This window comes from Sebastes umbrosus, chromosome 20 (assembly GCF_015220745.1).
Source record: "Sebastes umbrosus isolate fSebUmb1 chromosome 20, fSebUmb1.pri, whole genome shotgun sequence".
In the NCBI taxonomy this organism is placed as follows: domain Eukaryota; kingdom Metazoa; phylum Chordata; class Actinopteri; order Perciformes; family Sebastidae; genus Sebastes; species Sebastes umbrosus.
The window spans coordinates 2,150,892-2,166,822 of NC_051288.1; the positions used below are offsets into that span (position 1 = coordinate 2,150,892).

General features: G+C 40.8%; 1 protein-coding gene across 5 annotated transcripts in view; it reads right to left on the reverse strand.

Annotated features, from left to right (window-relative positions):
• Window positions 1–6,323: 6,323 nt before the first annotated feature.
• Window positions 6,324–15,931, reverse strand: part of ube2d1b (ubiquitin-conjugating enzyme E2D 1b) — a 197,588-nt gene continuing 187,980 nt past the window's right edge. For all 5 annotated transcript variants that reach the window (XM_037755286.1, XM_037755292.1, XM_037755295.1 and 2 more), the window contains one exon: window positions 6,324–6,387. In XM_037755286.1, the coding sequence (XP_037611214.1) occupies window positions 6,339–6,387 (49 nt within the window). In that variant the 3' untranslated portion in view covers window positions 6,324–6,338. The remainder of the gene's footprint in view (window positions 6,388–15,931) is intronic.

A 15,931-nucleotide genomic window follows, 5' to 3' on the forward strand; every position in this document is an offset into this window, starting at 1 on the left:
AACAACATTGGACAGCTTAATCTCATCAGCAGTTATCACTATCGGCAGCAACATCAAAGGTCAGCATTACGGTTTTAACCTACATCCTAAGCAGTGTAAGGTATTTATCAGTGTAAGTGCCAGAACAGTGCAACACAAAATATGTAAACAGGAGCTGTTAGTTTAGGAGGCGCTTGATTTCTACAGTAGAGTTTTCTATGAGTGGAGCATTTTAAAAGTCAATATCGCAGTCGATCTTGTTCAATTAACTGTGGTAAGCCAAAATCGTGATTGCGATTAATATTTGATTAATTGTGCAGCCCTAGTTGGGGCTGAGTGGTGCCCATTATTTTAGCTGTATGGTTGATAGTCATGCACGGAGTGTTTTAATTTGCTTTTAACAAAAAGAAAGTAGCATTAGAATGTCATCTTGAAAGTGAGCAGAGACTCAAAACCAACAGACTGTTTCATCAAAGTCTTTTGTCAGTAAGTACAGGAGTTACAAACCGTACCAATAACAAAAAATATGATTTCTGTGTTGCTTAAATTAAAATCAGTATTTAAAAAGGCATGATTCAACATACCACAGACATGTGGCAGTCATTCCAAATCTTGGGGTTTTGACCCCCCAAGCAGTCCCATATCAAAGGTTCACAGGGGATTAAATGAGATGAGAAAAAAACACTGGATACTTTCACTTATTAGAAGGCAAAATAACTTTTAGTTTGGAGTGCTCACAACTCACGTCAGCTGTGGCTGGTAGCGCCAGCATCCACCTGCAGTCTATGTTGTCCCAGCAGAGAATTTATTGTCGTCGCTCCCCACTCCCTGCTGTCCAGAGCTGAGTGCTTCATCATGGGAAGTGACAAGGTGAAAGCACAGATCAAATATCAACGCTGTACATATTTTACATGAGTTGGCTAATTCATTGCTTCATTACATTAGTTCATTTTATAGGTTCCCTAGCCAAAAAGGTTGGGAACCACTACACACTCGGAACTCACTGATAATATGTTGAGGGATTAAAGCTGCAGTGGGCAGAAATGGAGCAAATATTATTAAAAAAAGTTATTTTTAATAAAACGGTCACTATATCCTGACAGTACATGAGACAGGTAATCTGAAAAAAATCATGTTCCTCTGTGTCCTCCGGTGCTCCTAATGGCATCTGCAAGATTTCACAGACCGGAGGAAAACAAGCAATCAGAGCTGACCTGGAGTCTGCCGTCCAGCTGCCGTCTCTGAGCAGCTGTCAAATATGAATCAATATTCTGTTACTTTAATGCCTATTTCTCTCCTCAGATGTTTTCAGAATCATCTGGTAGTGTACTGTTCAGCTGTAAAATAAGAAAGTTTGTGACCCGGCAGCCATGCTGAGATCTGTTGAGGAAATACCAAGCACCACCCACCAGCCGGAGCACAGCCAATAGGAACGCTCTCTCTCTCTGAAATGACCTGTGATTGGTCAAAGTCTCCCGTCATAGGCTAGATGTTCTAAAGCCTGAAAACATTGCCATGAGGAGGAGCAGAAGTCTAGTTATCTCTCAGAACACTTGAATTACAATATGCTGAAAGGTTATTATGGAATTTTTGCCCAATGATGCCAAAAATATACTGACTACTGAAGCATTAACCAATAATTTTCCAGCAGCGTGCAGATTGACAGCCATAAAAGTGTAGCTGGTCAGAGTGTTTTTTAAGATGTTTTCGCCAGGAAGCCACGGCCCTTTCTATTTTTTTTCTTTTTTTTCATTATTTTGGGCACCCCCTACAAAGCTGCAGGACAAACAACATAAAAAAAAATCAGCAAGAGAGGGATGCATGCTAAACCAGACATTATATCATACTACAACACAAATTTATTTTTGGCAGATTTGGAAAGGTGCTATTTCTAACAATTGGTTATACTTCATATAGAAATAAACATCCATCAAGACTCGTCCAATACTCCTCCTGTCCCTCACTTTGTGCTTGGCTTCTGGAGGAGGATCAGTGAAAGCGGTGAACAGGTGTGAGCAGGTTTGCTGGAGGGGTTTGATCTTTCCCTCTCTGGCCTCATTCGTCTCTCTCTGTCACATCCAGCTGTGGCTATCTGTCGCTACCTCATTTTCATTCTGGAGGGTTGTCTGTCCTCGAAAGTCATCTGTAGAGGTCTTACACTGATTATGCAGATCCTCCAGGAAGAGGAGCCCACAACCTGCTCCATCTCAGGCATTAGCTCCTTGTTGTAAGTGGGGCGACTGTGGTTGAGAGGTAGAGCGGCTCGTCTACCAATGGGGAAGGTCGGCGGTTCGATCCACGGCTCTTCCTTGGGTAAAGATACTTAACCCCAAATTGCAAAATTACACAGTTACACATTGACACATACGCACGCTGTATCATGTTTCAGTTTGTTTGGGACCAGAGCCACGGCGGAGAGGAAAAAAAGCACTCAAAAGCATGGCGCTACTACTAAACCCTACACTCTAAGAAAAAAATCCATAGAAAAACAGATAATGTCCTGGCAGAAAATTACCAGGACATTTTCCGTCAAGGTAATGGACCTTTTCTTCAACCCTAAAATGGAAATTTCTGTTGATTTTTCAGGATGTCCTCTGTTCCATTCACGGACACTTCTGTTAATCCTAAAACGTATTAACAGGATGTCCTCTGTACTGAGACAAATAACAGGCCCAACCTTGACATTCTGGAGGGAAAACAGACGCTAACGATAGCATTTGGGGCTAACCCTACCTGACGTCCACTGAAGTCTGAAATATAAGCTTTGGTAAAATGTAAATTACAATACCAAACTTGCGTTAGTCTCAAAATGAGTAGTCAAAATATTCGTGGCGTATCTGGTAACGTTAACAGTCGACAACAGCTGAACTAAACAACAAAACAGCTTTCCAACTAAAACGGTACTGGGCTAACGTTAAGTCTTTAACATAAATCATTTTGGTTAGAAATTAATTGTTGATTTTTTTTACCACAGAAGTTTGAGAAAGGTTTCTCAACATCCGAACTAAACTTTACCGTGTGTGATGATCTTTGCCTCTTCCAACTTTCGCTAGCGGAGGTTCTTGTTCGCACAATGCAATGCGTTTTTTTGTGTTTTAAAGTGATAGAAAACAAGTGGAGACATGTGTAGGGACATTATACAGAGAAAGACAAATAACAAAGTAGAACCCCCCCCCCCCCCCAAAAAAAAAACAACAACACAAAGGGATAAAAGCAGGTTGAACAATGTGTGTGTGTGTGTGTGTGTGTGTGTGTGTGATGTGATGTGGATAATGGGTGTGTGTTTGGCATTGAATGAGGCTAGATGGTCATATATGACATATATCTACTCTTAAACACATATACTGTACACATGCACACATATCTACACACACACATACAGATATCCTTCCCTTTATGTGTAGAACATAGGGGGAACAAAAGCAAAACAAAAAGAAAATAAATGAGTAAAACATATATGTATAATACAGTATATATACATACACATATATATTAATAATATGAATAATAATAAAGATGATGATGATGATGATGATGATGAGGTCATGATAATAATATCAATAACAATAATAATACCAACACTTACAATATAGGTGAGATAAATAAATAAATAAGTAAGTAATAACAATAATAAAGACATTTCTTTTTTTAAGTTACAGTTTTTCTCGATTGTTTACACACATTTTCTGAAAGCATGCCTCATACTCTCAGAACTCTACACACAAATCAAAAAACACACACACAATGGGCAAAACCCCTCAATTCTCCTGCAAAATGAAACTTTACATTCAAAACAATGTTATTTCTTCTCAAAATGGTATTTTGTTTTCAAATGACACACACAAACCATCATATGAATAGACATTTATAAGAACCAGTTGAACACTGATGTGCTCAATGTAAAACACTATGATGAATGGAAAACACTTCTTCTCCATTCATCATAATGACTTAGGCCTTTTTTTTGTTCAGTGTTACACTTACTACAGACAGTACATACATAAGTGTGTTGTAAAATATTTTAGAATATTGTTTTTATACTCAGAATACACAAATACACGGTAACAAATATATTTTATTTTCCCCACAAAAACAATGTACACAGTGTACATCCCAACCAACACAAAGTTGCACATACAGTGGTCTACATACAAAACAACAGAAGAATTTACTGTATACAGTTACAGTAAAAAAAAAAGAAAAAAAAACTATGCTGCATCCTCTCTTCTGTTTCGGTCTGGCCACAGCACCTCATCCACATCACAAGCAATGTTTTCCCTGGCCAAGCAGCGGGGGAAATATCGCTTAGCATGTCGAATCCAGCCATGAAAAGCATCAACTGCTATATCTCCACATGCGTCTTCCATAGCTTGGAGAAGGGGTATACGCGTTTGTGGATTTCGGTCATACACTTTCCATGATTGCTAATTGTAACACTGTGTGACAGGTGTTTGCCCATGTGATGAGTCAGTGTGCATAGTAGGGCAATTGACTTTAGAATTTTGAATGACAGTGTGTTCCTTGTGAAAACGAGATTTTCTTCATGAAAATTGTGCCAAATGCAGAGAATTGTGTGTAGTGTTTTGAAAAAAGTGTGTTTTAGAACTGCAATTTGAGTGTAAAGCAAGAATTGTGCTTGTAGTTTAGCAGAATTGGTTCAGGGGGTTGGTGCATGAGTTACATGTTGTGGTCATTGTGTGTCAAGTACCAGTATTTGTGTGTAAACAATTGAGAAAAACTGTAATTCGAAGATCATATATAATTATAACTGTGTATGTGTGTGTGCGTGGCGTGTATGTGTGTGTGGGTGGGCAGAAATGGGGGTGGGGCAGAGCAATGCAGTTTTAAAAATATGGGTAAAACAGAAAATGTCTTCATATTAACACGGTAATTGGCCTGTATTTTTACGGACTTTTCTTAGAGTGTATTTTTTTCCTTATAAAACACAACATTTTAACAATGACTAGCTTGAAATCCACACAACTAGCCTGAAGAAATGAAGAAAATCAGAAACGATTGTATGGGAGGCTATGGAGCAGAGCCCTATAGCTGGTCGGAACTGGCCGATGCTACGCTATGATTGGCCAGTGTGCGTTCGAGGGGCGGGACTTAGCGGCCAATTGGAGAAAAACATAAAAACCTCTGCAGCAACACTCTGTAGGGATCATTCACACTCTCATTTCCTCTACGAGCACATTATGTCAGATAAACATGATCACTGATATTTCTTCAAAGGGAAATGGGATGTTTCGATTGGCTGATACACCTTGACGACCCTAATTAGATCTGTCCTCTCCTTCATCCTGCCATTGGACTGGTTGCATGATGTAATCAGGAAAATGGTGTCCGTGTCTTGTCAGCACATTTTTCCCATATGCAACACTTAGCTTGGGGATTAACCCTATATACTGTATATGGTTAGTACCTCACGCTTAATATTAATGGTCAAACATTTATTTCCCATGAGACTTTGAAGATAAGTCTTCTAGAAGAGGAAATAAGCAGATATTCCAGTGAAGACTGTTTCTCCAGGCTTTCATGCAATGAATTATTAAAGAGTTGGTGGTAAAAAAAACAGGCTGTGGGTTCATTGTGGATTCATTAGGTGGTGAGTACTGTCTAGTTTGCTTTTTAGCACAGATCTTTCATCATCCTCAAGAATGCTGGTGGATTAGCGTGAAGCGATTTCTATCGTAGTTTTATGCATTATGCTTAAGATCATTAGTTACTGCTGAGCTGATTACTGCGACTTAGAATGATCTTTCATCTCATTCTGATGCTGTCATCCCGGTGTATACGTTGTCCACATTTCAGTGCATTATAGAGACTTGCATTATATATTTTCACAGTGCTCCCCTTGCCTATTAAAGTGGGAAAAGTGAAAAATATATATAATGTGCTGAGTTTGTCACACCACAGAAAAATGGGTTATTAACCATCCAGCAAAATTTAAAAAATTGCATGCGCCCCATGCACTAAGGCTGAGTCCTTAGCGCAGCGGCCCAGGTTGGAATCTGACCCGAGGCCTGTACTACGAAGCAGGATTTGGGGTTAACGAGGTAACTTCAACGTTAACCCTTCATGGTTTTCAGTCCTATACGACGGTGGTTCGCTTCTTTCCGGGGTAGATCGCCATGGTAACTGATGCTGAACATGAGATAAAAGATCAACTCGTATAAAAGCAACTCCTACTGACCAATCAGAGCTCGGTACGCTGATCGTATGATAATATTACACAAATATGAAGAAGTTACAGTCATAATCCAGACTAAAACCAACACACTTTAAACTGACAGATGCAGGAAGGACAGCTGGATTTATGCTGTGGGTGTTTACCGCTTTGAATTATGTTTTTATATTTACTTTTTTACTCTTCTCTGTTTCACACTGCCGGAGACGAGGACACAGCTGAAAGAAGGCTGAATTACTCATACACGCCACACTGTTGTCAAAGGGCATAATGAAGTGTAATCTATTGATCCATTATACTCTGAAAGCTTTGTATAATAACGCTGCCCCATCTAGCCGACTATATCTGACTTTTCAGGCCGTTAAATGAATAAATCTGTTAATTTACTCGTTCTCACATCGGCAATTTCTTCTTTTGCCAGCTGTCCTTCGTGCATTTGGCAACTTCACCTGTGTTAATTTTAGTCTGGATTATGTGTTTGATGTAGTTTGCTCTTGGTTTGTAAAAGCGTATCCGCTGAAGGTGCTGAAACCACGCCAAATCGCGGGTGAGGGTTGATTACATTTGCAGTTACAGTATATACGACATGTTGGCCATCTCACTGATCTCACTGCTGCACGCTGGTTTGCAGCATGCGCACCAGAGACTTTCGCCTGCCGAGCCGGCTAACTTCCGGTTTAGCCCTACGCTAACTTGAATGGGGATAACATTATTCAATCGCTCGGCTCTTCCGAATTGATCAAATTCTGATTAACGGTTAAAACGGTCAAACTCCACAATTCAGTATAATCTCTTCTTTGCTGTGGTATGTTGAAGAGGAGGGGGGGGGTAACACCAACACAAGGGATGCCAACAGACTGAACAGGCTGGTGAGGAAGGCTAGCTCTGTGGTTGGATCTGAACTGGATGATCTGGAGGTGGCGGCAGAGGGGAGGATGAGGAGGACGCTGGACGCTATCCTGGATAACCCCTCCCACCCCCTCCATGATGAGCTAGTCAAGATGAGGAGCACCTTCAGCCACAGACTCATCCCCCCTTGGCACAACACAAAGCGCCTGGGTCAGTCCTTCATGCTGGTAGCCATCAGGCTCCACAACCAAGGCTGACCCCCATATGAGAACTAGGAGGACTTTAAGAAGTTTAAACATGCACCATCTGCAACCATCTTGGACTCTAACCACTGGCACACTTTACACTTACTTTACACTCTACATCCTATATACCACGTTATTGCTGACTGCACATATGTACTTATTACATTTATTTATTGCACATTCTACATTTATTTATTGACGGACTGTACACACTATGTTCACCCATTCACTCTGTATCTTTTATATCTCTATTTATTGTTTTTATAATGTTTGTATGCCTTTACCTCTCCTGTGATTCACTGTGTTTTCTTATGTTGCTGCTTTGACACCTGAATTTCCCTTCGGGGATTAATACGGTTCATCTTATCTTATCTTATCTTATCTTATTATCTAGTTCACAGTCTTTTCACATTTTCAACACTTATTTTGCATAACATGTACAATGTGTTTAGAAAGAAATCTCAGATTTTTTGACTTTGTAACTTTGCAGACCTTTTACATGCACATAAATCTACAGTATATAACACACTAAAGGAAAAGGAAAAAGCATAATAGGTCCGCTTTGTACTTTGGCAAAGGAAAAAATTCATCTTCCTAAAGTTTCTTCCTCGAGTCAAAAATTGTTATCTACCTTCTGTGTGCTAATGTGCCTGTCCAGTGAAAGCAAGATGTGAGAAAGTGCTTAAGTGCTGCGTGTGTATATATATATATATATATATATATATACAGTATATACAGTATATGTAGCCACTTTAGGTATAGGAAGATTTTAGGCGAGTATAGCCTCTGGACTGAAGAGTAGAAGTGATATTAAATCTTTCAATTCTTTCAATTCTCTGGTTTATCAGTGGAGTGCATGAACTACACTGCAGACTGGAATTCTCTAGTGTGCCTAACAGAGTGGCTGACTCACGGCTGACTCATATGAACGAGTCCACCGCGGGTTGAATGAACAAATAAATACAGGAATTTCACCCAGGGGACCAGTTGAGTTATTTTACCGACGACGACGTTACGTCTGTAGCTTAAGTTACGTAACAAACTTATTTGAACCCGTCAAGACGTAAAAGGCTGCTGCCCTTGGATGCTGGGGGCTTCTGCCCAGGTGGCAAAATATGACGTGTATGGGGATGAGATCACACTGTGCCGTGATAGATTGTTGTAGAAGTCGATGTTAAGACTTGGGAGCAGTTATTGCAGGTTTTCAGGCTATTCCTCAAAGGTTATCCAATCTATCTTAGATCCAAACATAGATTCTGTCCCTTTCACTGTGAGATTCAAGCGACACACTGTCTGGTGTCCATTGTGGCAGAAGTAGGCTGGCTCCCTGCAGAGAATGTGGCCAGCACCACACTAAGGTCACCTGTCACAGCCTGACGTGGATCTATGAATGGATGGGTCTGGATGTGCTCAGGCCCACCCAGATTGACACCAGATTCATGGGAGAAAAATAAAAGTTTAAAGGGGAGCACCTTAACAGCTTTTAACAACTTAAATAAAAAATTGTAATATTTTATTTCCATGGCCTAGGGAAGTTCAATCATTGAATTATTTATTATAGTAAATAAATTAATAATGGTAACAATAAAGATTAGTAAAAGTGATCTGAATTCATTGAAATAATGGTGATAATACAGCAATTATAAAACAATAAAATCATCGGCTACGGCTTGGAGGGTCGAGTGAGTCGTCCACCAATCGGAAAGTCGGTGGTTCGATCCCCGGCTCCTCCAGTCCACATGTCGAAGTGTCCTTGACTAAGATACTTAACCCCAAACTGCTCCTGAAGGCTGAGCCGTCGGTGGGTGAATGAGTATTTAGATTAGGAATGTGTGTGTGAATGGGTGAATGCTGACATGTAGTGTAAAGTGCTTTGAGTGGTCGGGAGACTAGAAAGGTGCTTTATAAATGCAAGTCCATTTACCATTTACCCTACTCTAATAGCGTAATCATCAATTTCAATCATTGGTTCCACACGTCGTACTGGAAACACAGGGCCAGCTGTCACCACTGTTCATTGCAACAACACCCCCCCAAAAGTCTAAATTAGTTTAGATTATCCCTTAAAACCAGATCGTTTATGGCTTGCTGCCTTAAGGAGTGTCCACTGAACCTCATAGTTTACTGAGCTACTAAACTTTGCCAAGCAAAAAAAGTTGCCATTTCATTTTAATAGTAATACAAACCTTAATAAAAAAAATAATGATAAGCCCATTCCATTCCCCCCCAGAAATATCTGAACTCATGGCAATGTAATTGCACAGCTAACTTGCATCTTTATATCCCAAAATAAACTGTATTTCTCCCTGAAGATGCATCATTTTTTGCAGTTGTATAAGTTTGCATTAGCTGCCATAACCATCTATGTAGGAGGTAGTACATTTATATTCAGTTTAACTCAAACATCTCACACATCAACCACCAACAGTGTTTTGATCTGCAGATGTAAACTTCAGGGTTACTTGTTACGACGAGATGTGGATGGAACCCAGACACAGACTGAACAAAGGCTTTATTGCAAAAAGGATTAAGGATTAAGATACGTGACGGTGGAGAAATGACGAGGCTGGAACTGAGCAGGGAGGCAGGGAGGCAGACCGGCAGCTGATCGGATGAGCGATGATCCCTGGCACCAAAGAACAAAGTTAGTAAAAGTCAAAAAAGAGGTCACAAAGGAAAAGTACTCAGGTAACAACTTAACTGAGCGACCAGGAGCGAACGCTACCACTTGGTTGAGATAACGATCTGGCGATGAGGGACTGGAGAACCGGAGTATTTGAACTGCTGGTTGAGATCTTGAGGAAATACCAAGCACCGCCCACCAGCCGGAGCACAGCCAATAGGAACGCTCTCTCTCTGAAATGACCTGTGATTGATCAAAGTCTCCCGTCATGGGCTAGATATCCTAAGCCTGAAAACAGAGCCATGAGGAGGTGCAGAAGTCTAGTTTTCTCTCAGAACACTTGAATTACAATAAGCTGAAAGGTTATTATGGGATTTTTGCCCAATGATGCTAAAAATATACTGCCTACTGAAGCTTTAAGGAAGGGATCTTTTACTTGCCAGTATGAAAAGGAGGAATAATTACATCCGGAAAAAGTTTCAGTGGTAATATGGGCAACTGACTATTGTAAGATAGACATGAAAAATTGTGAACCTATCCTTAATGAAAATGCTGCAGCTAGCCAACAATGCACAGACTGATATGGTTTGGCAGATATGGGAATAGTCTCAGATCAAGTTTTCCCTCATATCTTGCTCTTTCACTCTCCATCACAAATAGCTCATTTTTTGCAAAATAACCCACACACCTTGCAACTCTGCATAGACCTCACCGGTAACAGCACAGTGGAGTTGAAATGCCAAGCACGTTTGTTAAAATGGGTACAATGCCTTAGCATCTTTACATCGATGTAATCTACAATCAGGCTCAAGCACAGCTGGCCCTGTCCAATGAAAAGTGTTACATTTATGTTTTAATTAAACCGAGACAGTCTCGGAGATCTACTTGATTAACTTTTAATGCATAATGTTGTGGTGGTGAGTTAAAGTTGCTCCATTAAACCACGGATGTCAATTAGTTCTAGTCGGCTCAGATCACGATGCTGTTTTGTGTTAACTGCTGTCAAGCAAGGCTGAACATGTGAGAGTTTAAAAACACACACCCACACACAGACAGGTTGTGGGTGTGTGTCGAGTGTGATGTGGCGTTCCAGACAGGCAGAGCTGCTCTGTAATTGGCTGAGCCAGCTCGTTGTTAATGTGGTCCCCGGGTGCCCAGCAGCTGCTTTCATCCAGAATGCCAGCCCAGCCTCTGAAACCAGACCCGTGACTCTGCTGCAATTAGCACCCATCAGCCTGGAGACAAACTGCCATGCCAGACCAGGCTAACTGTGTTTAAAACTCTGTGTGTGTGTTGAAGAAAATAAGTAGTTGAAACAGTACAGTATGTGGTCACCTGTTTGTGTGTCTCCTACAGTTTTGCAAATTCAAATAAAGCTCTATTACCATAAATGGAACCATACCGAGTCACACTGAGCCATCATGAATTAAATGGGTGGAACAGAAAATGGACCTCCAAATTACCAAGAATCCATTTCCTCTGTGTGTGTTCTTGGTAGAAGCGTGCCATGCAATGTAATTGAATGGCTGCATTTTAGATTTTGAGAGTGTGATGACTCAGCTCAACAATCAGGTGAGGTTTACCGAAGGAGGGCGAGTATTTGTATTTCACAGCAGGGAGTGCCGTTGAGGGCTTATTGCCGCTGTCATTGATTTGCGAGGCTTAAAGTGGAAATGAAAAGTTCAACCAAGTTAAGCTGGTTTACTAAATGGATTTCCACTCTGATGTACTATTATATAACAAACATGACATATGTTAGCATTTAAGAGAAAAAAGAAGATTCTGTTTAATTTTTTGTGGCAAGAGTGCCGCCATGTTGCAGGACTCTATCCTGTGACGTCACCAGGTTGGTTGGCTTGGCTGAATTACACAGATACAATGGTAGAGACCGAGAAAGACGGAGACTGAGGAGACACAGGACAGGACGGGAGATGGGGAGACAGTCAGCTGCAGCTGGACTCAGTGCCTGTCGGAGGGCTTTTTCAGTGCCACTAGCCAGCGCTGCAGTAACGTTACTGATCTCCGTTTCAGCGGCAGTTTATTAAATGGACTGTTTTGTTCTTGGTTAAAACATTGTAAAAATCATCTTTACATTCAGGAGCAACACGATAGTGTCCCCTCTTTTGTTTTCTCCTGTCCTGTGTCTCCTCAGTCTCCGTCTTTCACGGTCTCTACCGTTGTATCTGTGTAACTCAGCCGAGCCAACCAACCTGGTGACGTCACAGACTAGAGTCCTGCAACATGGCGGCGCTCTTGTCACGAGAGATGTAACAAAGCTTCCTTTTTCTTTTAAATGCTGACATATGTCATGTTTGTGATATAATAGTTCATTAGAGTGGAAATCCCTTTATTAAACCAGCTTAACTTGGTTGAACGTTTCATTTCCACTTTTACTGGAAATCTGAGGTCATTTATTAGATTGTTTGTTTGGTCTTGTTTTACTTCTGTCTCAGATTTCAATGTTAGTTTGATAGAAATCAGGTCACTCATCCAAATCCCTGTTCACTCACTCATCAACTGCTACAACAACCACTAATCCGTAGCAATAAAGACAAATATTTGACCTGCTGTGTTTCAGCAAGGTAGATTCACCGAAATCACAAAAAAAACATATTCTCTCACTTACACTTATGTTACATGTTATCGATCCATGCAGATTCAGCTAGATTTTCCATCCATCCATCTGCAACCGCTTATCCCGTTAGGGGTCGCGGGGGGGCTGGAGCCGATCCCAGCCGACATTGGGCGAAGGCGGGGTACACCCTGGACAGGTCGCCAGTCCATCACAGGGCTGACACATAGAGACAGACAACCATTCACACTCACATTCACACCTACGGGCAATTTAGAGTCAACAATTAACTTAACCTGCATGTCTTTGGACTGTGGGAGGAAACCGGAGTACCCGGAGAAAACCCACGCTAACACGGGGAGAACATGCAAACTCCACACAGAAGGGCCCCAAGCCAGATTTGAACCTGCAACCCTCTAGCTGTGAGGCACCAGTGCTAACCACTGAACCACCGTGCAGCCCTCAACTAGATTTTAGTTTTTATATTTATTTTTTTCAAATATGTAATAGAAAAGAGTTTAATAGTTTTTGTACTGTATTGTCAGTTTTTAATACAGTATTTTGTGGCTGTATATTTTGTTGTTTATGTAAACAAAAAAAGTGTAATATAGTACATGTTTTACGGTGCAACTTTATTTTGAAGTATCGGAGTCAATTTATACCATACGTGTCTGGTTCTGTGTCATTGACAAAGATTCAGCCATCTTGCAGACCTTGAAGGCCCTGTGATGAAACACTGTAGTAGAATAAATACTGGGCTTAGGGAAGGTTCCGAACTGAGTGAAATGACCCAGAAGTATGAAGTGGTAGCCGTGATAAGAGATGTTGGAATTCTGTCAAGGAAAGGAGCTTCAATGGTTCCTTTCTTATCTCCTTTACCACTGGGAACACTGGATCATCCTTTATCAAAGGAAAGAAGATAGTGCCGTCCTACAATTTCTTGTGGCACTAACATTTAAATCACCATTCGGCCATCAGTGATTCCAGGATGTCAGTTAGTTTTGCCAAGTTGTTTTTTCACCGGAGACATAGTCTCAGTGAAAACTGTCCATAGCAATGTGTTTGGATTAAACAATGGGACAACTGGGCTCTTCTGGATATGAGACACCATACTATAGTCTCCTCAAACGTGCTTGCCTGGCTGATGAATATAGAAACCCACATGAAAACAGCATACCATCCACGGGCTCTCAGAGGCAGCTTGAAGGAGAATGGAGCGTCTGTAGTTGTGTGTGAGGGAGATGGAGGCTGGCTCTGTGACTGAGAGAAAGTCTGAGTGGTTTTGTATCAACCTGCTTCATCAGCAAAGACTGGTCTCAGCAAAAGTTTCTCTCCCAGAACTCCCCATGACAGTGCTCAGCACAAGAACAAGGGACATAGATATAGAACATTTATAAGGCAATAAGTACAGCTCAGCAAATACACTGGACTGTACATTCTGGTTCTATTGCTCCAGAGGCTACTTGGATATAACTACTGTAAAATAATGTGGCATTTTTTTTGATGACATGGATGAAAGGACTTATTTTCAAGCCTTTAATAGCTAAGACATTAGCTACACATACTGTATGAAGCTAATAATTCAGCCAGAAAGATTCTACTTTTGCATGCCTAATCCTGTAGTTTATCATCTATCCTGCCATTCACTACTCTCAAGCATGCTCACTCATAATTTCCTTGCTGTCAATGTTTGGGGATGTCAATCGTGTTTATCAGCTGTTCTCATCAGCTGGTCACATCCATCCAATAGCACAGTGACACACCTAATCGTTAGCCTATTATCTTTCTTCTGTCTGTTTTTTTAAATAAGATTCTGTCTCTGCCTTTAATACGTTCATACTGCTGTTATGCACGCCCCAACACCTCCCCATCACCACCCATTCTTCAGAGATCCATCAGCTTCATCATTTCATCAGCCTCCTCAGCCTACCAGCCTCAGCAGAATCATCACCAACCACCACCACCACCAGTGTCTGGACTCTATGGGGGGGATTTATCTTGAGCTGCTGCTCGGGGCAGACGCCCCTCAATTACAAATCTCCCTGTAGAGTCTACAACTACAGTTCTGCAATTTCATTTAGCAGACGATTTTGTCCAAAGCAAGGTACATCTGAGAGTTCGTACGACACAAGCGAGGATCTAGATAGCAGGGAACAACGTGAGTAGGTGCCAACAACAGCTCAAGTCCGACCAAGCCCCCAGGAAGTGCGCCGGTCGTTTTTTTTTTCTTCTATTTTTAAATGCACGCAAATCAAATAACCAAGTTCTTTATAAAATGAAATGTTTTTTTGACTATCTACATGACTAAACTACTAACAGGAAATAATTCAATAAATGATAAAACTAAGGAAAAAAGGAACAGAATGAAGTCTAGTAGCGTAAGATTTTCTGTCAAGACTTTATTATCACATATACGATAAGATAAGATAAGTTAAGATAAGATAAGATAGAACTTTATTAATCCCGAAGGAAATTCCTGTTCAAAATTACAACAAGTTCAAGTGTGTGAAATAAAAAGTACTATTTCTAGCACCGGTGCCTAATAGAATAGCAATAAGATAAGATAAGATATTCCTTTAATAGTGCCGCAGTGGGGAAATTTACAAAAAGATTTATCTTACTAAAAATAAGATACATTTAGTAAAATGAGTAAATAAGTAAAAAAAAAAAAAAAAAAAAAGAGTAAAATAAATATATGTAAAGTAAGCTAAAAAAACAGAAAAGGAAGTAATATTGCATATGATGAGAAAAGAAGTAACATTGCACATGATGGACATTAATATTGCACACAATGAACAGTGATATTGCACATGAGAATGGAAAAAGTAGTAGTATTGCACATGATATTGATATTATATTTGTCCTCAGTGTCCGGTGTTTTCAGCTGTCCTTCCTGCAGAAGGGGGAGGAGTTCTATAGTCTGATGGCCACTGGTAGGAAAGAGCTCCTGTGGCGTTCTGTGGTGCACCTCAGTGGTCTCAGTCTACGGCTGAAGGTGCTCTGGTATGACTCCAGTGTGGCGTGCAGAGGGATGAGAGGCGTTGTCCCTAATACTAAGTAGTTTCCTCAGTTAGACTCCAGTAATCATCTGCTATAATGTTTTTATTTCTTCAGTCATTTTTGAAATGAGTCTGATTGAAATGATATTACTAGTAGTTAGTAGAACTTAAGACAGACTTTACTCCCTAATTCAGTCACAAATTTACAAATAGCTGGTGCAGCACTTAACAAAAGTCTTTCTCTCTCTGTGTCTCTTCAGCTCTCTTTCTTTTCTTCACCCCTAACCCATGAGTGACACTTCTCCTCCCATGCCATCCTTAGTGGGCACCTGACAGGCTCAATGAAAGGCAGCCGGCACGACAGCATTGAAGAATGATGTGAATAATTTATCTGAGCATCTGGGCCCATGTCCCTCATTCATCTCAGCTCCCCCTCTCCTTCTAACCCACATCCCTCTTTCTCCTTCCACCCAC